The sequence below is a fragment of the Dysidea avara genome, chromosome 5 (assembly GCF_963678975.1).
Source record: "Dysidea avara chromosome 5, odDysAvar1.4, whole genome shotgun sequence".
Classification (NCBI taxonomy): domain Eukaryota; kingdom Metazoa; phylum Porifera; class Demospongiae; order Dictyoceratida; family Dysideidae; genus Dysidea; species Dysidea avara.
The window spans coordinates 24046271-24073426 of NC_089276.1; the positions used below are offsets into that span (position 1 = coordinate 24046271).

General features: G+C 39.1%; 2 protein-coding genes, 1 long non-coding RNA gene and 1 other non-coding gene across 4 annotated transcripts in view; all 4 read right to left on the reverse strand.

The window, feature by feature from the left end:
* The window catches only part of LOC136255321 (uncharacterized), a 51706-nt gene that overhangs the window by 14143 nt on the left and 10407 nt on the right, over positions 1-27156 (reverse strand). Inside the window, exons 2-4 of the mRNA XM_066048058.1 lie at positions 23106-23402; positions 6957-9122; positions 6377-6574 (exon numbers count right to left, since the gene is read on the reverse strand). Coding sequence (XP_065904130.1) covers positions 6377-6574; positions 6957-9122; positions 23106-23402 — 2661 coding nt within the window. The remainder of the gene's footprint in view (positions 1-6376; positions 6575-6956; positions 9123-23105; positions 23403-27156) is intronic.
* Positions 6052-6124, reverse strand: Trnaf-gaa (transfer RNA phenylalanine (anticodon GAA)). Its single transcript has one exon. It is a non-coding gene; the product is annotated as a tRNA-Phe (tRNA).
* On the reverse strand, positions 18070-19393 carry LOC136256447 (uncharacterized). Its single transcript, XM_066049405.1, has 5 exons — positions 19172-19393; positions 18896-19123; positions 18611-18842; positions 18500-18553; positions 18070-18438 (listed from the first exon to the last, which is right to left on the reverse strand). Exons 1-5 carry the CDS (start codon positions 19391-19393, stop codon positions 18125-18127), a joined length of 1050 nt encoding a protein of 349 aa, XP_065905477.1. The 3' UTR covers positions 18070-18124.
* Positions 19406-20142, reverse strand: LOC136256677 (uncharacterized). The gene is made up of 3 exons (XR_010701598.1): positions 20129-20142; positions 20024-20071; positions 19406-19875 (listed from the first exon to the last, which is right to left on the reverse strand). It is a non-coding gene; the product is annotated as an uncharacterized lncRNA (long non-coding RNA).

Below are 27156 nucleotides of genomic sequence, written 5' to 3' on the forward strand. Positions count from 1 at the left end.
GTTGTCTGCTGTGGCATCAACTTGCTAAGAACATCAGCAAGGAAGAGAAATTAAAGTTTGCAGTGTTGTGCAAGCAATGTAAACGCCTTCTGGCTCTGTTAGCATACCAAAAGCGAAGATCTGATGTAAGTCCAGCAAGACGGACTGCCAGGCAGCAGCCATCATCATCATTCAAGTTGAAGTACCTCTCACCAGCTAGTGTTGCTAAGAAGAAAAGCTGCACAGGTGGAAAGGTCAGCTGATAAAGCAAAGTTAGCCAGGCTTGCTGATACAGAGCTATTGCTAGATGACGAACAATCTAATGAGCTAAGTGAAATTATGTCACAGATTGAGGAAGCTAATGTGGATGAGTTGCAGAAAGCATTTAAGGAAACAGATAGCTTCTCAGTTGGAGATTCTGTGCGTGCCGCATGGGAGTCAGACAAAAATAATGCCTAAGAGAAGTTTTTAAAGGATCAAAAGTGTAACAGTGAGTTAATATAATTACACTAAATCTCTATAATCTGACACTTACTTGTCATGTTGGTAAAGGAAGATCATCTTATAATAACAGATTATAGAGATTTTCTGTTAGATAATAAGTTTTCTGATGAATAGTTTCATGTAATATACTTTATGATTTTACATCCTGTAGAGACTGGAAGTCGTAATAACCATTGGAGCTTGGTTACTATCAGAATTGGTACGTTGTTATGCAGTAGACAATGTTGACAGATTTATTTTTTTAATCAAATCCTTAGCTTTGACAAATTGAACGTTTCTAAACAACTGAAACACTCACTTAATGTTTAATAATTGTAAAACTTGTAAATCCATACCTATTCATAATTATTTTGTCAACACTTTCTTATTAAAATTTTCTCCTATAAATATTGTAATTCTATTTTGCAGCACTTGCTGTGTTTGTCCGAAGCCCTGCAGCATATGAAGCTCTAAAAAGCTTTAAATATCTTGCAACTTCCTTCCCGTACTACACTGCAGGCATACACAGGGGCTTTCCTGCATGAAGCTGGGGCTGCAGTGGAGTCAATTGGCAAGCAAGTAGAAGCGTACAGGATATTTCAGCAATCCTGTGAAGCTGAGCATAAACCAAGGCCGAAGAATGCAGGGGTGCTAATTTTTGATGAAGTAAAAGTTGTGCCGTCTCTCACGGAGTATAGAATAATTGGACTAGCAATGACTGTGGAAGCACAGGCATCCTTGCATGATGTACAGTGTATTCCAGCTGTTTGATAGTGATCACAAAGTAAAGCAAACCAACTACATTCTACAATTCCTATGGAGAGACCTTACCTCCTCATATGACATTGTGGGGCCATTTTATACTAGTGAAGAAACGATGACAGCTAAGTTTATTTGCTCTTGTGTGTTAGAGAGCATTAGACTTTTTCATGTATGTTATAACAGAAGTTTTGGATAATTTAGCACTTTTCTAACATGTGTAGGTTCACGACATCAAAACTCTTATCCTAGTGTGTGATGGTGCAGCTCCTAATCTGGCAGCATTAAAGGCTACCCATGACTGTTATGGAATGTATGGTACTTGCAATGGCCCAGATCCATATGCAGTGAAACCATGGTTTGTGAACCCGTGTGATCCACTAAGCTTTGTTTATTGGCTTATATGTCCCAGTCACCAGGTAAACTAACATAACAAATACAAGAAAAAATTTGGAATTTTCAACTAGAGTAGGGACCACAGCACATCGATAAAAAGTACTGAAACAAGTTGGAGTAGTCCATGATATTAAATCACTGTAAAACAATAAGAAGTGTTATATCCCTACTGTGCATTTCCGTTATGGTATCTTGAGCACAGTAGGGATATAACACTTCTTATTATCATGGACTACTCCAACTTGTTTCAGTACTTTTTATCGATGTGCTATGGTCCCTACTCTAGTTGAAAATTCCAAATTTTTTCGTGTACTTTTTCGTAAACTTTTTTTGGAAATAATTTTATTATGACTGGTGAACCCACGCTTACCGCATCTGAAAAGGCACCGCGCGCCCCAGCCATATCAATTATCGTGTGAAAATGAGGTATCCATTACGCTTCATTGTCAGCTGTGTTCAACCCTTTACACAGCATTTTGAATCAAGAACAGGTTGAAAACACCTCTGCATATCAAAGTAGCCACGATGAAAAATACGTACGATTTCTGTTTCAAAGGGAAGCCATCACGTGCTCACGCCAAATCGACACCTCAGCAAAGATGAATGAGACACAAAGGAGGACACTGGTAAGTCCATAAAGAATGCATTGTACGTACTGCAGTATACCAAAAGGCACCTGTCGGGCTGAAGCGATGTCAAGCAGTGAAAAAATCAAGCCTGTAGCTTTAGCCGTTATCGAGTTACGCTTGTCTGAAGGCATCAGTCAGTCAGTTACTCAGTCAGTAGAAAATTTCGTTGCAACTTGTTGAAAGCGTTTCGGGTCGATCTGAAAGCTTGTTTGGGCTTAGTTTTATCTCACCAATACTGCCTCATCGTCGTAAGGGAAAATTGAGGCTGATTTTGGGTGATATTATTTCGTGGGCCACGCCTACTCCTTTGTGGTCCCTACTATACAGTTACTATCATACTGTATGATTATTATATCAAACGCTTTTGGTATTTATCTATAGTGGTATCATAAACTCTTGATCAAGTCATGCAGTTGATTAGATTTTTTTTTTGTATAGTTGAAAAACATGATAAATGCTTTGTTCTCATCACAAGAGAGAGGATCGAGGGAATTTACCTCTGCTGATGGGACCAAGTTTGGGTGGAAAGCGATACTGGATTTGTATTCTAGAGAGTGCCAAAGAAGAGACAAGGGTTGTGCACGCATGGTGCCAAAGCTTAAAGAGGCTCATGTCCTTCGTGATGCCTGGACAAAGCTAAATGTCTTACCCGCTAAGATCATGCAGGTACATATAAAATAATTTAAGTCAGCATGCATTGTTGATGTATTTAATTGTAGCAAGAACTGGTACTATCAGAGCTGTACCAATACATTAATCAAGATCCTGTGCCTGAGTATGCTGCTAGCGTTAAGCTTACATTAGAGCACCTTGAGGCATGCAATAAATTATTTGAGAAGAGTTTCCTGAGTCACAAGAAGGTATGTGACTTAAGCAGTGAAGTACTTCAGTCAATTTCTTCTGGGTTTTCATACTTTGTAAAGTGGCACAAAGTTCTGTCAAGAGAAGGTCTGAATGTTAATGCATGGTTTTGATTTGCCTTTAAATGTATCTATACATTATAGGTACTTTAGAAGCACAAGACCGGAGATTCCCCAGTTGGCAAAGTAAGTATTATGCATGCATAGTGTTGTGCTTTTTATCACACTTTTTTATAATTATGTAGCATTTGACCTTCTCAGGGTGTGCACTTACAGTTTCCAAGCTTTTGTGAAAAGTTTCCTAGAAGAATTTCCAGAACATTTTATTAGTCCCTTACGACTTTCAGGAAGTGTGGTTGAAACACTATTCAGCCAGTTCAAACACACAGCAGGAGGCAAGCTCAGTTCAACTAACTGTTCTACTGCAAGAGCAGCACATTTGGTAAAGCACACTGTGGCATACCACCACAGCTCAGTTAACTATAGAGATGTTCCCCTACACTTATCCAATTGCACATTAGAAAAGAAGAAATATGGATGTAAACAATAATCAAATCAATAATCAAATCAATTAAGTTAGTAACTTAATAATATTACATATTAAGTTACTAACTTAATAATATTAGCTACAAATATTAAGTTACTATTTTATAATCAAGCTAAGTTACTTTTTTATTAAGACAGCTAAGTTAAAGTTAACATATAAACCACATGCAGCCACGTGATGCACATCAGTGACGCGTACATGCAACACTTGAGCACTATTATAGATGAAAGGCTAATGGATTAAGGTGATTAATTGATAGTAGAATGGATAATTGGTAGTACAGTAAAATCCATTTATAACGTGTTACTTGCTCATTGTTACTCGTAGAATCACTCGTTACATCTCGGTTAAGTTACTCGTTACTTTCTGCTTCTAACTCCTCGTTACGTAATAATATTACTTTTCCCGTTACTAGTAACGACTTATAGTTTCCTAAAGTAACTTAAATTACTGCATTTCCAAAAGTAACGCGTTATATTACTCAGAATCGTGAATTGTAATATATATTACGTAACGCATTATATTACGTAACGTGTTACCCCATCTCTGTGTATGACTACTTAGAGGTGCACATGTATGATTCTTATTAATGCTAATCATAGTGTACATGACAGGGGTATAATCCATCTATTACAGATGTTTTACTGTAAAATCATCAACATTTAGGCTATTAGAAATGTAGCTGAAACCTTAAACAGTCGCTGTAATAGCTTTAAAAGACAAGATGATAATTATTTTTAGAGGCTCTTATTGTTTACGAAGGTAAAAGATAGCTGCTTTAAGTGATATTTATGCTATGTGCAAAACAAAAAGAGTATAATATAGCTAGCTAGCTAGACAAAAAAGTAAACAAACTAGCTATTTAAAAAATTAAAAATTTCAAAAGGAGGTAGGGGTTGATATACATGCTACAAAAACTAAGGAAACAAGCTCAAAAATGTTACAGTTGAAATGAGAAATGATCCAGCAGTAAAAAGTAAGGATGACTACTTGCTAAAATGAGACATACTTTAATCCCTACTTTTGAGATGCTAGCCAAAAGTAGGCATTAAAGTAAATCTCATTTTAGCAAGTAATCGTCCTTACTTTTTACTGCTGGATCATTTCTCATTTCAGCTGCAACATTTTTGAGCTTGTTTCCTTAGTTTTTGTAGCATGTATATCAACCCCTACTTCCTTTTGAAATTTTTAATTTTTTAAATTAGTATAGTGCACTACTTCTCCTTTCTATGATCCCGAATCAAATTTAACTTTTTTCCTTATGCTTGTTTGTTTACTTTTTGTAACATTATATACCGACCAAATGAAAAGAGAGAATGTCACTTATCGTATTCGGCTAAACATACACCCAACTGAAATAAAAAAGTGGCCATTACGCTTCATTTTCACCTGTGTTCAGCTTGTTACACAGTGCATTACGAACGAAAAACACTATGAGAAGTACCTCTGCACTCAATCCAGTCGTGACGGAAAACTCGGATGAAACCCATTACAAATGTAGGGAAGCCATCATGTGCTATACTGGCTGCAAACTGACACCAAGAGCTGTCAGTGAAGAGAAAGAAGGACAAAGTTAAGTCCATTGTACATACTGCAGCATTGAATAGTGAAAAAATCAAGCCTGTAGCCAATATTGAGTTATGCTTGCCTGAAGGCACCAGTCAGATAGTCAGTCAGTCAGTCGTAATTTGTTTTAGTGGCACTTGAAACTCCTCTGACCTCACCAATACAAGACACCCTGAAGATACTGTGACGCTGATTTATTTTTACGAGAAAATGTAAATCTCCGTGATCCTTAATATATACAGCATGATTGGTTGATTGATCTATAAATTACCCTCTGACAATCGGCAACTACCATTCTTCCTTGCCAGAGCAGCATACAGTACAACACCGACAAATACACATATGTAGCTAGCTAACAAGTACAAAACTTAACACATATGAATACAAAACAAATAAATTGACATAAACATAAAACAAATGCAACAACTTTCATCATTGTGAGGTCCTGTCACGAAAACATCTCTGTGAGAATGTTAAATGGTATCTAGGCAGATTAGCAAAGAAAGAGCATGCGGTAGTATTATGATGGTGATGTCTACCAAACAGAATACATGTAGGTGGTAGCAGTAATATACACCGCATTCCATGAAACTGGTGATGTATCTAACATAAAGAACGATACTGTATGAAAGAGTCCAGTGGAGGCCACCGAGGATGCTGGTAGTGCTCCAAGACATGATGTAGTGAAGTGCCCCAGAGAATAGTTAAGATGAGAAAGGACAAGTGCTTTGTACATAAGAAACTTGAATATTTACAAACATATAACGGATGAGGTTGCACAGTGTGCATGAGCATCAACCTGGAGAGAAATACTAAGAAAAAACTGCAAAAATGCTGGAACCCGGGATTGAACCAGGGACCTTTAGATCTTCAGTCTAACGCTCTCCCAACTGAGCTATTCCAGCTAACATGTACCTTTACAAGTTAAATTACACACTTAATACCACAAATCTGACACACTGTAGGTTAGTCCAAACATGTACATGTATACTGTCAGGCAAGTATAGTATTAACATATGGGTGTACAGGTACTCAAAACCTATAGTAGTATATCTGATACTGTATGTTATTACTTGGTTACCATGTTTCAAATTTGATACCATAAATTCACCAGCTCACATGAAAGAGCACATCTAAACTTTAGCATTCAAACATACCTTCTTACTCTCATCATCATCAACATCATTGTATAACTGTTTAAAGTCATGAGGCAGCAACATGTAACCCCCAACAACTGATGCTAGTAAAAGTGGCTCCATCTCTTTCATCTGAGAAATACTCAAGGTCCTGAACAACAGTGGCTCTCTCTCAACGGTTGTGCCTCCAAATGGTGTAGTACCAGACAAAGTGTAGTACTTGAAATACAAAAAAGAACTGTACATAAGTTGGCTACACATACAGTGTACATATCATCAGATACACTTAGGACCTTCCACGCATGTTATTGAGATACTATATTTGAGAAATCAGTCAGGTTTTACATGGAAACAATTAGCACATGTTTCAAAGGAATTCAGCAATTATGTCTGTGCTCAAATTAAAGCAAACAAAAACAACCCAGAAAGTATCTCTACTATTCATGTGCATTTGTATTCAAAATCAGAAAAAATAACCTTAAGTATGTCACAAAAAAATCACATACAGTCACTTATTACAGTGAAAGTAGAGGTACATCTGTGGATATAAAGTTTACACAAAACAAACAGATCAAATGATGCAATGATAGTACCTCTTTACCTGTGATTCAACAGTAGAAGTGACATACACATTTCGCGGTGTCCGTGAGTTTATAGCATCACTTTTTACAACAACATTGGTACAAACCAGAAACTGGCCAGGTTGTAGGGTATGAAACTCTTGTTTGCAACATGAGAAAAGTTTCAAAAAATAAGGTCTTGGACCAGAGCCATCCACCAAACCAATCCACCGATACTGCCAGTAAATACAGGCACTGACATTTGGAGCTTGTGTTTCTGTAGACAAGGCAGCCTTCTTAGGCTTCTTCTTCTTTACACGCTCCACTCTACCTGTGTAGACAATAATTCCAAACACATCAAATATCATATCATCTGGGGACTCTTTGAGATCTGCATGGCTCACAAAACTGTAAGCAACCTGCGGTAGGTGTAAGTCGTCAATCTCCCTAGCTGACACAATCTTCTTCAGTGGAGATGAATAGGACAGACTGAATTCCAATTCTTGAGCACCTCTGCCCCTGTGACAGTTTCGTCTCCAGTTTTGGGACAGGTTAGGATTGACCTTCCGCACTGTGAAGCCCTCAGCTGCAATAACATCTCCTACTTCAATCTTATCAAACCACTGGAGAGCATTAAGACCCCAGAAAACAAGGATAATATTGGCAGTGGCATCAGCAATCTCAACGTAGAATTGAAACGGAAAAGAAGTGGTCATAGAACTAACAACCTTGGCAAAGTGGATCATCCGTGATTTGGATAAGATGCGACCGGCTATGCTACGATGTAGTGTCTCAGAGCCATGCTCAGAATCAAACTTCTCCAGTATCTTAGCTATGTTACTCAGTAGATCCATGTTGCAGGACTTGACCACCCGTCCTGTGCACAGTAAATTCCAGTAACCTGGTTCAGGGGGATCTTCATTTGTCCACAATGACACGTAATATTCTCTGTAAGTTAGAGCTGGCTTCCTAACAATCTTCTTGTATTCTGGCTTCTCTCTTACTCTAGCAATAAAATCCAGTTGCTGCATAGTCAGGCTTGTTTCGAGGACATCTACATCACCTGCCACCACAAATGGCTGATTTCCTTTACATACCATAGCCATTTCACTGACCTTAACAAAACACCCAGGATATAAGATGTGTTTCTGTACAAGAAAATTGCAGCTTGTATGGAGAACAATTTTGATATATCCACAGCCATCAAACACAACAGCATCAAAAGCTTCTGGACAAGATTCATTGATAGGACCGCACACATCTGGATCAAAACTCCAGTCAGGAATAAATCTCATCACATCAGTGACAACTAGACGGGCTGTGGTAGGAGTTCCTTTTGTAAACAAAGAAAGAAATTCTGGCAATGGGGTACAAAACTCCCAATGGTTGGTTCGGGGGGTTACTGGCTGGCCTGTATTTGACTCATCTTGTATATCATGTTGGCATTTGCGTATCACTGATGCTAAACTATGTGAGTTGTACAACAGCTCAGAATCCAACTCACTAACATTATCATACTTCGTAACAACAGCACTACTACTGGCTTGCTCCTCGTGATCTGTAATGGGCTCTGTCTTAAAATATTTCTTTGATCTTGGTGGGGATAGCAAACTAGTAGAAGGTTGTTCAGGTTGCTGTCGATGCCTTGGATCTTGCTGATGCCGATAATTAGTTAGATAGTCAATTGTAGACTGAATGGATTCTTTTGTACTTTCCTTGTTAGATTTACTTGATGATGAAGATGTACCCATTGATGCAGCACGTGAACTATCCTTGGCAGTTCTTTTACTAGCTGATGATGGTAATGGAACAGGAGGGTACAGTATTCGTCCTGCAGGTCTTGTCATCCTCAATTCATGGTACATTTCATCATAAGGAACTTTCCATTCAACTGTAAATTCACCACGTGATGAGCGCTCTAAATGAGCATCATAGAGTTTAGCTGAGCTCTGCACACGTTTGGTAAGGCCACGAACAGCTCGCCGGAAAGTGTTAACTTTTGTAAAGGCTCCATTTTCTATAAGGTCACCAATATTACAAATAATAGAAGTATAAATCTTATCCTTCACCGCTTTTTCCGAGGAGTCTAGTCCAAACGTGGAGCAAAAATCTGTGAAGAATAGATTAGTATGCATTTCACGATCAGGAGCAGTCTCCTCAAATGCTGTGACCAGCCAGTAACGAATCAAAACATCCAACAAGGAGCACTATAAGAGAACATATAAGAAAAAAGTTATAAGCAACATGCATTTATGTAGGTATATAAAATTATGCACATGTACACAACAAACAGATATGTATGTGTCATACAGTACGGCAGTACTGTATATTAGTATCATGGAGGCTTGGGCAAGAATATCACCCAAAAACCAGCTTCACAATACCATCCTGGTGCCTTGGCAGTATTGGTTAGGTATAACCAAGCCCAAAAGTGCCTTCAGTACGACCCGTTATAATTTTTTTTTTAAATTGTTCAATGGAATTTTCTACTGACTAACTGTGCCTGATGCCTTCAGGCAAGCATAACTCGATAACAGCTAGTGTTCTGCGATACGGTGCATTTTGTGTATCACGTATCACCATCAATAAACTGTTCAATACGATACTGTATCACGATACTATAATGAAGTGGTGATGGCTAGGTACTACAGTGTAGCTAGCATAGTAGCTTATAGTTGTAACAATATCGAATTTATTTGTACCTTAATAGAGCTGACACCAATCCTACATTCACTGTGTATACAAATTTCTTTATTCAGTGAATGTCAATAAAAACTACAGCATTACACTGATGTGACAATTAGCTAGTGTGTTAATTCTGAAATGATTGTTTTAGTATGGAGAAAAAACAGAGAGTTTGTAACATCTCTACCTAGATACCTGCCTCTATTACACTACCCAGACAATTAGCTACTAAAAAAAAAATTAAATAAAAAAAAAATTGTGGGAATAGCTTTAGCGATTTTTTCATCTTTAACATTCTTCCTTCGTTTGATACAATATTGATTCGTAATGGCTAACACCAGATCTAAGAAAAGACCACTACCCACGGATACTACCGCTGCTGCGAAGAAAAACAAAGGTCAGAATTCTCTTTGTCCTGTTTGTGAGCCCAGCCTCAAGTCAGGTCAGGAATCGATCTTCTGTGAAGGTGAGTGCCAAAAATATGTGCATAGGAAATCTGCAGGTTTAACTAAAGATCAGTTTACTAAAGCTGCTGATTCGGACTCACCATATTACTGTCTCCACTGCACTGTACAATGCAAAACAGTGAGATAGCTAAGCTAAAACAGCTCGTTTCCGAGCTTTCCTCTTTAATTAACCCTTCAACGTCACAACAATCATCAGCTGTGCCTGTTGCTGATGCTCCAGGTGCACCTACAAGACAAGTTTCTAATAGCAAGTCAACTGTTGTCACTACTCAGCATTCTACTCCAACCTCATCACTAACTAGTGACAGAAAATTCAACCTAGTCATCTATGGTATTGAGGAATGCCCTAATGGAACATCTCGACCTGAAAGAGTAAAACATGATATTGAGAAAGGTCATTCTGTGTTATCCAAGGTCGATGAAGACATTAATGCCAACTCCATGAGAGACTGTCTCAGACTAGGAAAATACAAGAAAGACCAAGGTCGTCCAAGACCCCTTCTGCTTAAACTTAATCGGGCAATTGATGTTATCTCAGTTCTTTCTAATCGAGCATCCATTGAAGACAAAAGTATTATTATCAAGCCTGACATGTCTCCTGAAGAAAAACAGAAAGAAGCTATCCTATTAAAGGAAAGATGGTCTCTTATGCAGTCAGGTGTTAACAAAATCGATACTAAAATCAGATCTGGGTCCATTTTTGTTAAAGGAAAAAAGCATGGATATGTTTCAAACTCTGTGCTTGTCCATGCTGATCCTTCTCCTGCAGTAGTGCCTACTAATATTCCTATTTCACCTTCAAATGTCAATACTAACAATAACTGACTAGGCACACATCTCCAACTTTGTCTATACAACTGTCGTAGTTTGTCTAACAAGCTTACTACAGTACATTTCAGAACTTCGTTTACACTTCTGATCATGACATCATTGGACTAACTGAAACGTGGCTTACAAATGCTACACTTGATAATGAAATTCTACCAGTTAACTACTCTATTTATCGTGTGGATAGAGACACTAGAGGGGGAGGAGTTCTCCTAGCTGTAAAGAATACCATACCCAGCCAGCTTGTCAACTCTCCCAAAGACCTGGAACTACTCACAGTTTCACTTGGGTTAAATAATCCTGTTACAGTTTGTTTAGTCTACAATTCCCCAAACTCTAGCTCTGAGTACAAACAAAGTTTAATCAAATATCTTCAAAGTGTCATTGCCGTTTCATCTAAACTTATCCTTATGGGGGATTTTAATGTACCTGGCATTAACTGGGCTACCCTGTCTAGATCGTCAACTTTTTCAAATCAACTTTGTGATCTGGCATTCCAGTTTAACTTATCCCAACTTGTGGATCAACCTTCCTACATTTGTGGTAATATACTTGACTTAATTTTCACCAATTGCGAAAGTGACATTAGTAATCTCTTTATTCATTCTTCCAATTCATTTGGTATTTCATCTGATCACTACCCAATTACATTTTCATTTTCTTACAGTTCTTCTCATACCATCCATAAGTCAGCAAGATATGTGTTCGATTATTCTAAAGGTGACTACATCAGTTTGAATCAGTTCATTTCTACTTGTGACTTAACAGCTTACTACAATACTACTGACTTCAACAGTGCCTGGGCTATATTAAAGGAACTATTACTTAGTGGCATGGACTTGTTCATTCCTAAAATCAAACTAAAACCCACTCTGTATCCCAACTGGTTTTCTCCAACAATTAGACATCATCTTAAATGTCTCCGTACTCTTCGTAAAAAATTACGTCATCATTTTACTCTTGCCTCCCTACAACATTTGATCCAACTTGAAGAGCTCACCCAATAAGAGTTATATAATGCAAAGGAAACTTATGAGAAAGAACTGATTAACAGTTACGCACAATCTAAGAACCCAAGACTTTTTCGTTATATCAAAAGTATCACCAAGTTTGGATCCCTTCCCTCAATTTTAGTCAATGATTCTGTAAAAGCTGTGTCAGATAAGGATAAGGCTGAACTGTTTAACCAATATTTCTACTCCGTTTTTACTGATGCTGCCACCCCTTTACCAAATTTAGAAGAGGTGTCCATTCCATCCAGTGCTATCCCTGATATTACTCTCAGTTTCCAAGACATATTTGAAGAGTTAAGATCTTTACAGACTTCTAAAGCTGTTGGTCCAGACAATATTGGACCTAAAGTCCTAAATAGCTGTGCTGATTCATTGACTGCACCTCTACATCATCTATTTTCTCTGTCTTTGGCAAATGGTGTCATTCCCAGTGACTGGAAATGCCACAACATAATACCTGTTTACAAGTCGGGTGGTAAATCTTCTGTCAAAAAACTATCGGCCTATTTCATTACTATGCAATGTATCTAAAGTTTTAGAGCGACTAGTACATAACAAACTTCTTGATTTCTATTCAGACTATCACGCCATCAATTTGGATTCTGTAAAAACAAATCTACTTTGCAACAGTTGTTACTATATTTTGATGATCTATGTTCTGACAAGAAACAAACTGATAGTATTTACCTTGACTTCAGCAAAGCTTTTGACAGTGTTTCACATACTAAACTGTTGTTGAAGTTATGGTCTGCTGGCGTCACAGGTGATGTGTGGTCATGGCTACGGTCCTATTTGTCTGACCGTAGTCAACGTGTTTTGGTCAATAATAGTTTATCTTGCTCTCTACCTGTTAAATCTAGTGTACCTCAGGGTAGCATCTTGGGACCATTGCTGTTCATAATCTATGTTAACGATCTGTGTGATAAAGTTGAGAATTCCACAATCTTTAAGTTTGCTGACGACCTTAAGGCAATCCATTGTATCACTGACTCCAACCAACTTCAGAATGATTTAAACTCCCTATATGGATGGAGTCTTGATAATGACCTCTCTTTCAGTATTAAGAAGTGTGTCGTTTTACATTTCAAGGTCACATTACACGACACAAACTATTTCATTAATGGTGTTCAACTATCTAATGTCACAGAACATCGTGACCTCGGAATAGTTTTCTCCAAAAATTTGTCTTGGGCCAGTCATATTGATTCTACAGTGGCTAAGGCTTATATAAGTCCTTTGGCCTACTCCGCCGAACTTTTAAGAACACCTTCTCTATTCAAGCTAGAAAAACACTATATCTGACTCTAGTGAGATCCAAGTTTTTATATTGTTCTGCCTTATGGCGACCCCATCTTATGAAGGACATTTTGTTGTTAGAGCAAGTCCAGCGCCGTGCAACTAAATTTATACTGAATAACTATACTATGGATTACAAAGCAAGATTGTTTCATCTGAAGCTTTTACCTTTGATGTATGTGTTAGAATTACATGATGTTCTTTTTCTAATAAAATCTTTGAACTCCCCTACTAGTAGCTTCAACATACTGTATCCGACCATGTTTGCTTCAACAACAGTCGTACCAGATCATCCAACAGCAAGTTATGCCACAGAAATTCTGACAATGTCATTACAGCAAATTCCTATTTTTACAGAATCCCTAGATTGTGGAATGCATTACCTATCATTGACTTATCCCTTTCCCTCCCTACTATCAAACATAAAATTATTATTTTTTCATGGAATTATTTTACAAAGACTTTTGACACTAACAGTAATTGTACTTTGCATTTTTTATGTCCTTGTAGGAACTGTAGTAAGCTTCCCCACTCATGTAACTTTAATATTTTGTAGTTGTACTGTATGTAAGTAAAGTTTAGTTGTAAATAAGTAGCTAAGTAGTTAATTAATTTAAGGCAGCTGGCACTGGTGGCTAGCTGACCCTCAGATCATGTAATTTCCCTTTTTGATTTGTCTAATGTTCTGTACTTGTGTTATTTGATCTGTAAAGCATTAATAAATAAATAAATACCACAAACACAATGCATGCTCCCACAAAGGCTTGTCTGGATTACTCCGTGTTTAGATGAGTTGTCAAGATGGTTGGTACAACAGATTGTTTAGTTGTGCAGTTCTTTATATTTAAGGTGTAACAGTTACTGTTTTCAGAAGACCTGGGTAAGAAAATTTAGCCATAACAGCACTTATACAGGCGGATTTGTATGGCTTCTCATAATGCTGAACTTTATAGCACAGGTACATAATAGAGAGGCTTTCCATATGAGTATCTGTAAGAAGGAGATCACTGTTACAGTAATTGAGTAATCACTGACTGTTCTACTAAAAAAATTTGATTTATCGATACTTTCTAAGTACTGTATTGTATTGTGATACTTGCATGTACATGTATTTGTTGTATCGATATATTGCCATATCGATACGTATTGCAGATCCCAAATAACAGTTAAGGCTACAGGCTTGATTTTTTCACAGCTCAATGTCGCTTTATCCCAAGATGTGCCTTTTGGTATACCACCATACATTTATGTACAGTGCACGCATCATGAACTTACCTTTGCCCTCCTTTGTGTCCCACTTTCTTTTTGCTGACAACCCAAGGTATTGATTTGCAGTAGCGTGATGGCTTCCCTTTGTTTGTACACAAGAATCATCTGTATTTTTCATGGTGACTACAGAAGCTCTTCTCTTACTGTTCTTCGTTTGTAATGCTGTGAAATGGGCTGAACATACTGTAGCTAAAAGCAAAGCGTAATGGCCACTTCAGTAATTGATAGTTGGGGCACGTGAATCATCCACATTTTTTTGTGGTGACTGGATTGATTGCAGAGGTGCTTCTCCTACTAGTCCTTTATTTGTAGCACTGTGTAACAGGGTGAACATAGCTGAAAGCGAAGTGTAATGGCCACTTTACTTTCAAGTCAGTAATAGATAGCTAGGGTGCACGTTCAGATGAAAACATTATCTCTGGTGCCATCCTTTCTTTTAATGCAGTATGTGTGCATTTATCAGTCATAATAATGTTACAAAAAAGTTAACAAACAAGTATAAAGAAAAATTAGGAATTTAAGTTCGATTAGGAATCGTAGAAAAAAAAGAGTAGGGAAACAAGGGAGGTTGCCTACACGTGCTGATATACATGTACTAGTGGACAATTAATCCCTAATTCAGTCATGGGTATAGACTGAGGTAGGGATTATATGTCCACTAGTATATCTGCAGGTATACAGTGTAGGTGACCTCCCTTGTTTCTCTATGATCCCCAATCGAACTTAAAAAGCCTAATCGTAATGTATCCTTATACTTGCTATATTAGGGATCATGGAGGTTTGTAAAAAAAAATTTTTTTTAAATATATATTAACAGAAAACAACCCCTCACAGTGCCTTGGCAGTATTGATAAGATAAACTGGGCCTTCATGCAATCAAAAAACGCTTCAAATAAGTTGATACAGAATTTTTTTTAAAAGTACTTAGGCCCTCCATGTACTGTATGCAGCAAAGCCATCACTACCTCTTACTTGGTATCAACCCTGAATGCAATCAATTTCGGAGAGCTTGAATATTTGGACAAAGCTTGTAAACAGTGCCACATACTTCAGTGCTATAGTATTGTGATTTTTCAGATTGAATATTTCTCCACATTGTCCTCTTCACTAATCCTCCAATCCAATCAACAACACACGAGATGTCACAAAAAGCTAAATCTGGTGGAGATTTCATGCCCATTGACATAACTTGGAAAAGAGAAACCTCTTTGTGTAGCTAAGCCATCACTGGACACGATGATGACATTTTTTTGAGTATGAATTATAAATGACTGCATAAAATTATATATTTTTTAAAATTGGAATTTCAAAGTAGAGTAGGGACCATAATAGCACATTGATAAAAAGTACTGAAACAAGTTGGAGTAGTGCACAATATTAAATCACAGTACAACAATAAGAAGCGGTATAACACTTTCACACCTCAGATCAAAGAAATCCCAAAGGATACATTTACCATGTATACCTCAACACAGGGAGACAACTAAACGTACACCGGTGTACATTGAAATGTATCCCGGGAAAGTGGTTGCACTTATAAAAGAGCAAGCCACTTTCATCAAAGCAAGTATGGCCTTGATGTGGATGAGGTAGTGGTACTACCGTCTGTTTGTTTTATACAAGCTCAGACCAAAATCAATTGTGGGAATAAATCAATGCTCACATGATGATTACCACAAATTGAAGTGTTGTCAGAAGCAGCAGTCAAATGAAGACGTTTTGGTATCCTTGCCGCTCTACAAGTTGGAAAATGTTACTTAAAGGTGAGAACTAGTCTTACAGTGCATTCCCAAGCGTTTCGGCACGTATTTGAATGTAGACATGTCCACATTACAGAAGACACGAGTTAACCACTTTATAACGAAGCTTACCCCTTTAGGTCTTTAGTATACAGTATGTTGTGATTAGTCTTTAAACAACACGAAACCATTAAAACACTTGTAACTTCCCCGAAATTTGACTTTCCGCGATATCAAGAGTTTATAATAAGAGGAGAGTATCGAACTTCGCTATACCCAGTGAAAAATGAGCCCGTAAAGTCCTATGGCCTCGATCAAATGCCATGCTACCGACTGTTGATTGCTGACTAATTACTTGCGCCGCGTGAAAGATACCGGGCGTGCTCCTTTTACGCGCGCCCATAATCTTGTGTACAAAATGGCACGTGGTGGTGGACGAGGTCGAGGAAGAGGTACCGGGAAAGGCAGGAAAGCTCACGACAAAGAGCAGCAGCAGTCACGAACAGCTTCACCAGCAAAAAAACGACGAAGGCTTACAAAAACTCAGGGTACCGAGTCGAGTGACGGGAATGGGGTAACTGGTTGTTCTAAACAGCGCGCAGCGAAGAAGACGAAGACAGTAACACCAATGCATGACAAACAAACTGTTGTCGAAAGGAAGAAGACCAAGAAGAGCAAAACAAAGGCGATGAAAAAATCTGACAGAGATAGCTTGTTGCAATCACTACAGAAAATCGATGACAAGATTCTACGCTGTGAAATTGTTGTCAAGTTAAAAGCAACTTTTGAAGGTAATATGTTGTTGATAGAGTTTACAGAAGTTGTGTGCTCAACCGAACAGCCGCTGCACGGTTTGATGATTCATCACCAGCGTTACTTTGCAGCAATGTATGTCTCCAGCAAGAAACAACAGGATGCTTACTTACAATTCCAAATTGACTGGTTTAAATATTGCAGCGTTTTTCTTCTCAGTGAAGAGCATTCTTTACAAGATATTGATTATCATGAATTGTCGGGACATGAAGTAAGTGCACTTAGAAACACATGGTTGGGGTTTGCAAAAGCTAATGGTGTTCCTGTTCCACGCTGTAACAAAGTTATGATGACCATATCATCTACAGTCTATCATTTTTTACTGGATCATGTTGCTCGGTTTCAGCAGAAGTTTCTGCAGCCTGAAACCATTACAATAGAAGCAGATGATGATGGCGTTTATTACCTCTTTGGGGGAGCAACACTTTGTAGCATGCTACATGGTTTGTATAAAGATATCAAGCACTGCTCAGATAACTGCAAAGATAGTCTTTCTCAGAAGATCACTATTTTGCAAGCCATGAACGTTAAGGATAAATCTTGCATTCCTGGGTACTTACAGTATCGTGACAGAGGATTTATGTATTTTCCTGACCCAGTCTTCATACTGTACCTCTGTGAAGTTGATAGTATTCTAAAAGAAGTGGTCAACTTGAAGGGGCTAAATGAACATGGAGATGAATTGATCAAGGTAAATTGTACTACATTTAAGCATACTAAGGAAAGCCACCACATGAATACACAACAATGTTATATGTTGTTTTTTTAACTCAGGTTGCTCATGACACTATCAAAGCTGACCGTAACATTGAACAATCATTCAAAAATGCGTTATCACAGAAGATACCAAATCTTGATGTCTTCAGTGAAGGAACCGTTGAGGGCGTCTGTGAAGAATTTACAAGGAAACTATGCAATACCAGAATCCAGGAGTTCATCTCATCTACGAAACAACAATTAGCTACTAAGAAGGGACTAGCGTCAACTGTAGATGTCAACCTGAGGAGCACCTTATTAACTCAGCATACAAAATTAAGCACTAAATTAGGTACTTAAATTCTTGATTATGTTTAATACATACATTAGTAAGAAACACTTGTTATTGTTGTTGTTCTTTCTTTCCATACTTGTGTTTTATTAATGGTAGTTCCAATGTACCAATAGATTGGTCCCTATAACCTTTTCCTGCCTGATGACTGGTAGTACACTGTTTTACCAAATGGGAACACCTCGACGTTACATAATTAACTGCATCCAACTTCCCTCCAGCACTATATTTATACTGGCTGAATAGACTCTCAACAGCAGAACCAGATATACGGAGTGGGGAGATGAAATACGTTGGATATGTCTCTAAGAACCATTTCACAAAAGCATTAAAACTGTAAACATCTATCCGTAAAAGGTCCCACGCTACATAAACAAAAGAAACATAATTAACAACAGTGTACACAATGCCATCCTATTCGCATACTTTGCCAAGATAGAAACTCCTTCTGTGTGTTGCTGGTATGTGGAAACTGTGGATCTGTTGATGTAAGTATATACAATCATGTTGTAGTTTGACATACTGTAGATCACATACCATGCTCAAGGAGATCAGTGAGCCACCCAGAAAAATAGTGGTAACCTTTATTAATGTTCTTTATGACATCACAGTTTAGGCTTTGGACCCTTTCATGGCTAAGAAAGCCACACTCGAATAAATGATGACAAGCTTCCAAGTATTTAAGTGTTTCTGAAGTTTTCGCTGATTCCTCTGGTGTAGTGTTGTCTTGATGTATATACCAATGCAGCTCTCCCAACACTTGTTCTTGCTAATAAAATACCACTGTACATTCTACAATCAAAAAATAACACCATAACTTACCTGCATTATCTTCGCTGGTAGCACATTCAATTTTGTCCATGCATCTCGAAGACAATGTGTTTCCTTCAGCCTTGGTACCATCCTTGCACAGTTGAGTTGAGCTCGACCAATTTCTCGCTTATATAAGTCATCAATAGTATCCCATCCAAACTTAGGTTTACCGACACGTTGAAAATGTTTTGTGCCACTTGTTTTTGAAGAGAACAAGGCATTAATCATGTTCTTCAGCTAAAAAATATCAAATAATTATTACCATTAGGCAATACAATAGCTTACCTGATGTGATGGACAGATCAGCCAAAATATTCGATGTGGCGGGTTCCATGGGTTCACCATCCATGGCTCTACTTTAAAAATGTCGTCTTCACCTTCTGTTACTGAGTACACTCCAGCATGTCCATGGTTTCTTTTGATGACTGAAACATTTGGAGATGCACCATCACAAACTAATAAACTAGTTTTAAGTTCGTGAAATTGGAACAGGTAGATTGTCTCCATGATGCATGCCATAACAAATTTGTTGTCCACTGTTGATGGGCTAGTGAAATAGGGCCCAACAATGTCAAATTCACTAGTCAGGTCACGCCAAAGAAATTGTAAAATGTAGGATGTTTGCTGCACAGCTTCAGGTTCCTTCAGCAGTCGATAAATATCATTAAGGGAAGGCAACTCTTTGTGGGTCATTGCAAGACCCATCAACTGGTGACTGCGGGAATTCCACATCAGCTGGCATGCTACCTTTACTTCGTCAAATATAAGCGCACCATCTGATCTCGGTTCTTGTCTACCAGTTTCTCTGCATTGCTCTTTAAAAAGGACATAACGGGCAACTTGAGTTTCAATACACTCACTCCTTGCTCCTGGCTCATGCATGAATGCTCCAGTATAAGCCTGCAATGTGGCCTTTGATGGCAGTTGCAAGATCCCAAATCCTTTCAGTGCATCGTAAGCTGCACTGCTTCTGGTATATACTGCCAAGGCTACAAAATAACAAAATTTTTTTTTGTAAATTTGAGTTTATCAAACTCCTAATTTCTGCCACCAACCTTCCTTGCATGCATAATTTATTATTTATTTACTGCATACAAGAACAGTCTATATAACCTATTGAATCCTGCAGTGGCTTACCAATTCTGATGGTAATCATACTCCATCTGTTGCCGCGAGCACCCGTAGCTGAAGAAAAAACAGAGCAGAATAATTAACAGTGCAACAGAATAATATAGAAATTACCATTCTTGGATTGGTCATGCAGAAACTGCTGTTGCTGACGTTTACTGTCTGTATACCAGATCTCCTTCATAAGGTCACCCACACCATGCTCACTCCCTTCAAGAAAAATCTCATCTAAATCACCATTACCAATCCTTTCTACAAGAGTACACATCTCTTCATGTTGTTCATCATTCAATGTTACATCAGATTCATTGTACTTTTCCAACTTCCTTATCATGTTTGATCTCTCACTTTGTGCATTTGACTTTCTCCTTTGTTGACTAGCAGGAGACATGTAGGATAGTCTGGCACGTGATGACGACGACTGTCTTTTCAGCTTTCTACTGGGGCTCTCTTGTAAGGTGCGACGCCTTTGACAATTTAAATCAGTCACAAGTCTCTTACAGGCAGAGCACTGCACCTCACTAGAGCTTTTCTCATTGCTGGTAGCATTACTGGCCAATTTAAACCACAATTTGCAATTGAATGAGTCAACACGGGCAAATGGCTCCTTGGTTTGTCTAACGCTTAAAATATCAAAGCGCATTGCTCCATAGTAATGTTGCTTGTAGTGCAGTGGATCTATACCAGGACAAAACTTGTAACAAGGATCTCTACAAAATTTCTCACACAGTTCTTGGACATCGAAAACTGATTGAAATACACCAGATTCCCATTTCTTCATCAGTACATGCACCTCATATTCAAAACCTGTAATTGTCACTTGGATTCGTGATGTATAGCCAAACGGTGGATGAAGCATCACAGTACGCTGTGTTATCACTAACATAGAATTACCTGAAATATCCTGGACTGGTGAAAAGCACAGTTCTGGAAACCTATCAACTCCCAACTCACAAACTTCGTGGTGAAATGATTCAATCTTTGCTTTATCGATAATATTGCACCTTGGCGAACCCAGCTCCACGTTGTTACTATCAGTTTCTTCACTTATACCTTCATCGCTGACTTCTATTCTAACGGTACGCTCTGACCCACCACTGCTACACATACCATGACGATGGTCATCAATTAGAACTTCATCGTCAGTCGTTTCTTCACCTTGACGAGCAAAGGACACTCGTCTCGAAGGAGTTTCATCCATCCTGAAACTTAAAGCGGACACATGCGGACATTCTCAAAGCCGCCCAAAACGTGTTAACTCTCAGCAATCAACAACTGGTGAGTTTACGCAAAATTACTGTGATATCCGGAATACTTTACGGGCTCATTTTTCACTGGGTATAGCGAAGTTCGATACTCTCCTCTTATTATAAACTCTTGGCGATATCCATAGGACTCGTCCGTTTATTATAACAATCGTAGCTACAACGTTACTTGTTGCCTAACCATAATCGAATCTTTCAGGCATGCATATATAACGAATCCAGTGATTCCACTCGTGTTGGCAATAAGGCTATCAGCCTTCCAGAAGTGTTACATATTAGCTGTAACAAGGGCACTCATGGTTTGCCTAAAATGTATGCCCGCAGTCCTTGGACTTTGTGCATACATTTCTGGCAAATCACTTGTTCCCATGTTACAACTATAAATTATATCCCTACTGTACTAAAGATACCATAATGGAAATGCACAGTAGGGATATAACACTTCTTACTGTTTTATTGTGATTTAATATCGTGCACTACTCCAGCTTGTTTCAGTACTTTTTATTGATGTGCTATGGTCCCTACTCCAGTTGAAAATTCCATTTTTTTGTAAAATAAAATTATGTGAACCCACACACACCACATCAAAAGAATAAAATAGTGCTGTGCGCCCCAGCTATCAATTATTGTCTGAAAAGTGAAGTATCCATTATGCTCTGTTGTCAGTTACATGTACTGTATGTTCAACCCGTTACACAGCATTATGTATCAAGAACTGTTCGAAAAGCACCTCTGCAATCAAAGTAGCCACTATGAAAAATACAGATGATTTCTGTTACAAAGGGAAGCCATGCATCAAGTGCTACTGCTAAATCAACACCTTTCGCAAGATGAATGGGACACAAAGGAGTACACTGGTAAGTCCATGAAGAATGCATTGTACGTACTGCGGTATGCCAAAAGGCATGTCTGGCTGAAGCGACATCGAACAGTGTATCCATATAGCCTTAGCCATTATCGAGTTATGTTTGCCTGAAGGCATCAGTCAGTCAGTCAGTCACTAGAAAATTCCTTTTTTTTTAAATTCCATACTTTGGCATTGAACAAAATCGTTGTTATAATATGTCACTATAGGGATTTCCCACTGAGCTATGCTGTAATCCATCATAAATTCATCTCTTGTTTCACTACTTTTTATCGCTTAGATCCTTACTTCATTTATTTTAATATGAAACTTCAGGCTTCAAAATGGCATAGTAGAATATACTCTAGACACACTTTTGTCATGGTCTTGGTTGACATTTTCCCGGAATTGCCCTTTAGTGGAATTTTCTGCAGACTGACTAGGTTACTTACAGTGTACTACTGCATTCAGACAAGCATACACCCCCCCTGTAACTCAACAGCAGCTAAGGCTACAGGCTTGGTTTTTCACTGATAAATATTGCTTCAGCTCGACAGATGCCTTTTGGTATACTACAGTACATACAATGTATGCACCATGGCCTTACCTTTGCCCTCCTTTGTGGCTTCCCCGACTAGCTATTACAGTTATTGTTATTGCTATTTGACCATATATTTGTGATTAATTGCAGAGAAACTACCCATGCTGTTCTTCAATTGAAACGCTGTGTAACAGGCTGAACATATGTAGCTGAAAACAAAGTACTGTATAACGGATTCTTCACTTCTTGATAATTAAAGTACAGTATGGAGTGTACACATCAATGTAAAATTAAATTTTCCTTTGATGCAGTATGCGTGTCATAATTATGTTACAAAAAAAGGAGAAATTCCTAATTTTTCCTTGTACTTACAAAAATAAATCATACTATGAAGTGGGCTATACCGACCAAAATTAATATGAATATACACATACACTGTACCTTTTCTGGAGGACCAGATCTTTTCCTCCGCAAGTTGACAAGCTCTCTTCTTTCTTTGTCCACTATGATGTGTCGATAACGAGGACATCTAGACATGAAGTCTAATAAATAACTGGTAAATTCCCCATACTGGGCATGATCCACATACAAGCCTTTGTGCTTGTGTTCACTAGTAAAATAACTCCAGATTCCTTCTCTAGTGACTATGCTTGAGTGACTATGGTCGTAGTTTGCTTGTACCCATGAGCACACTGTGACAATGCTCAGCTCGAATGGTGTTTTCCTTGACGATGACATCTATGTACAGTATAATGAATGTCAGTTTTCAACTAATTTGTATGTATATGCTAATTAAATAATGTGTTGGGTGCTAGATCCAGGATAAATATAAATGTAGTACATCTATCTATCTATATATATATATATAATGCTGAAAAGCCATCCGTCTGTCTGTCTACATTCCTTTGACGTCAGACGATTATCTCGCTAACTGATGCATGTGTCGAAGCAGTTGTTCTGCCAAACAAAGCGCTCATCATCTAAGAATTACATCGTTTTAAAATGAAGCTTCTAACTGCTGTCGTTCGGCATTTACAGCGCGATTAGTGCAAAGTTGTAGACAAAAATTCGCTTGGATTCTTTATTCTTTCTGTAAACCACATGCAAACTGCAAGTAAACACCTATACCAGTCAACGTATACATGCCTTTATAAGACGGTTTTTAATGCCATTCTGCTAGTGTTGGAGGCCTAGCTAAGTGGTCACGGCATGTACATGTACCTTGTAAATACAAGGGTGTGGGCTTGATTCCAGTTGGTGACTTTTCGTTTCTTTTTTTTGCTTTGGCAACCTTTTCAATGTCTTTTTAAAAGAACAGCAGTGTATTTTATACTGATACTGGTTCTCTGTGGTGGGAATCAATATACTGCAACAAACTCAAGAATTTGTAGGACATGCTATAACTTCCTTGGCAAAGCGTATACCTACCAATTTTACAAGTGTACATGCTTCAGACTCCTGGAAAAAGTAATTTAGGGATCATCCATAAATTTTCAGCATTTTCACAAGCGTACAGCGAGTACTCTTTTTGCATACCCCCTCCCTCCTACCCAAAAAGTGTACTATGAAAATGTTGATATGATAGCTACACTGTATTTATGGTTTTCTTCAATACATATGCCTGCTAATCCTCTGACTTGTCAGAACATAGGTATTGAAAGAATACTGATTATTTATTAATTGCCTAGTGTACACTGCTGCATGGTCGGCTCCTGAAGACTCCAGCTACAATTCTACTCTCTTTCATCGCCTCAAACATTCTAACTAAACACTAATTCTGAATTAATATTTTATGGGGGTTACTACTGTAAAAACAACATTTCTACAAAGCGTACAGGTCTACTCTTGTGAAAATCCAGATAATACGAATATCTGCTTCAGCCATACTAGAGACAAAAGAAACCATATCAAAACTTCCTACTGGGATTTGTCAAATGAAGCCACAAGAATAACATTTTATACAACACTGAATTATATTTCGTGAAATTCGCTGCATGTAACTCTGGTATTTCTCTTTCTACACGCGAAAATACAGCAATTAGTAGCTCTATACAAAAATAAATAGAAAAACTGAGTCCAATATCCGGTCACGCATGCGCTCCAGAACCCACTTTTTCTTTTGCTGCACGCGATTAGTAGTTTGACAATGGCGGCTGAGGGAAATCAGGACGACAACCGTATAGAACTAGACGGAGAAACGCAAGAAAGGGAGAAACAAATCTCTACGTTGTTAAGCGACTCTACCCTGAGAGACTCGCTGATCCAGAAGCTCACAGAGGGCGGCCACGTGACGAAGCAGAACACGTCTAACCAGAAGAAGGACGGCAGTATGCTTGGCGGATATCCGTTTGGCAGTGGAGGATGGCCAGCATTTCCGGTACAATTTCCCTTCGTACCCTATCCCGTGCACCCAGCGTGGGGGTCATCTCACATCCCACCCGTGGCTGCCGGAGCTGGAAGCAGCCAACTCCCCCATGGTTCCACATTTGGGTCAGGCCAATCTGGTTCCTCACGTGTGCAGGGCCAGGAGGAAGGAGAAAAAGAGGATTATTTGGACCTGTTGGATGAGGATGAAACCTTGGAACTGGTCCAATTTGAACTTGTTGTCGATGATGATGATGCTTGGAAGGCCTGTGACACAATCAACAACTTTATTAAGAAGAGCTTCACCCAGGTGATTACACCCACAGCAAGAGATGGGATCATGAAGGACTATCCTAAGCCCAAGATTGAAGCTCTCTTTGCCCCAAAGTTGGATGAGGATGTCAAGAAGCAGATAGAGAGGGCAGACAAGGACCCCCATTATGGTGTTGAAAAACACTTGTACAACCTTCAGAAGCAAATCCTGGACATATCAGGCCCTCTCACGTGTTTGTGGGCAGACCTCCTCAATCGAGATGCTACGGTTAATCCTAAAGATGTGATGCTACGGTTAATCCTAAAGATGTGATCCTACTCTTACAGAGTACACTGACTCTCCTGGGAAGTGCTTCCCACACTATCACCCAAGAAAGGAGGCATGTGGCTTGGTCTCGAGTCAATCCCAGTATTGGTGCCTTACCAGAGGACACAGATGAGAGTCAAGATAAGGTGAAGGAGACAACCTTGTTTGGTGGCGGCTTCTTGGAGAGAGCCACGAAGAGAATCGAAGAACAGAAGGCACTAGCGAAGGTAGCTGGAGCAGGAAATGGACCTCCCCACAAACGCCAGCAGAGCCGGGATCCACATGACCTTCGCCGTTTTTTGGAGAAGGGCACCCCTGCAAAATATGGCGGCAGGAACATCAAGCGCCAACAGCCGTACCCACCCAAGTTCCAGAGGAGAGACCAGAAGAGGGGCAAGTTCCCACCCAAGCACCTGCAGAGGAACAATTGACTCATGCACACACAATCAGTTCACAATTTTTGATAAATGGTTTTTCCCTTATCCCTGGTGTTTCACTCCTTCTAACAGCAGGTCGTCTCCCTCTCTGCCTGCACAATTGGCTCAGAATCACATCCAACCAATGGGTGATCCAAGTGGTGAAAGGGTACAAGCTAGAGCTGATGTCAATCCCATTTCAGAATTTCCCACCAAGACCTCTAGGAGCCAAGGGCCACCACTCAATGGAGGAGGAGATACAGAAGCTCATGGACAAGGGCGCAGTGAAGAAAGTCACCTCCTGTGTGAATCAATTCATCAGCCAGATCTTTTTGGTCCCCAAGAAAGATGGTTCAGCAAGGCTAGTGATCAACTTGAGACCTCTGAATCGGTTTATTCACCAACTACATTTCAAGATGGAGAGTCTGGGAATGATCAGAGACCTGATGAGAGAAGACGACTGGATGGCTTCAATAGACCTAAAGGATGCCTACCTGTCGGTCACGATATGGCAAGGTCATCAGAAGTATCTGAGATTCCTATGGCAGGACAGTCTATATGAGTTTCAGTGCCTTCCCTTTGGTCTGAGCAGTGTGCCACGTGTCTTCACCAAACTACTCAAACCTGTACTTGCAAGGCTTCACCACCAGGGCATCAGACTGATAATGTACTTAGACGATATGTTGGTGATGGCACAGAGCAGGGAGGAACTAAAGAGTCACTTATCCCAGATAATATCTCTTCTAGAGTTGTTAGGTTTCGTGGTCAACAGGGAGAAGTCTCAATTGGTACCAGCCCAGGTGATTCATTTCCTTGGTTTCATGGTGGACTCCAAGGAGATGAAGATCAGGCTGTCAGAAGAGAAGGCAACACAAATTTCGATAGCTTGCAGGAAGATCAGGGAGAAGGGATCCACATCAGCGAGAGAATTAGCCAGATTAATTGGCAAGATGACAGCAACCCTCCCTGCAATCTTCCCAGCCCCGTTATGGTACAGAGAGCTTCAGTGTATGAAGAACCAGACATACCAGAGGTCCCAGTCCTTCGAGACCACCATGACACTGAATCAGGAGGCCATTCTGGAGCTGGACTGGTGGTCAATCAGGAGGAATTTAATGGAGGGGAAGAGTGT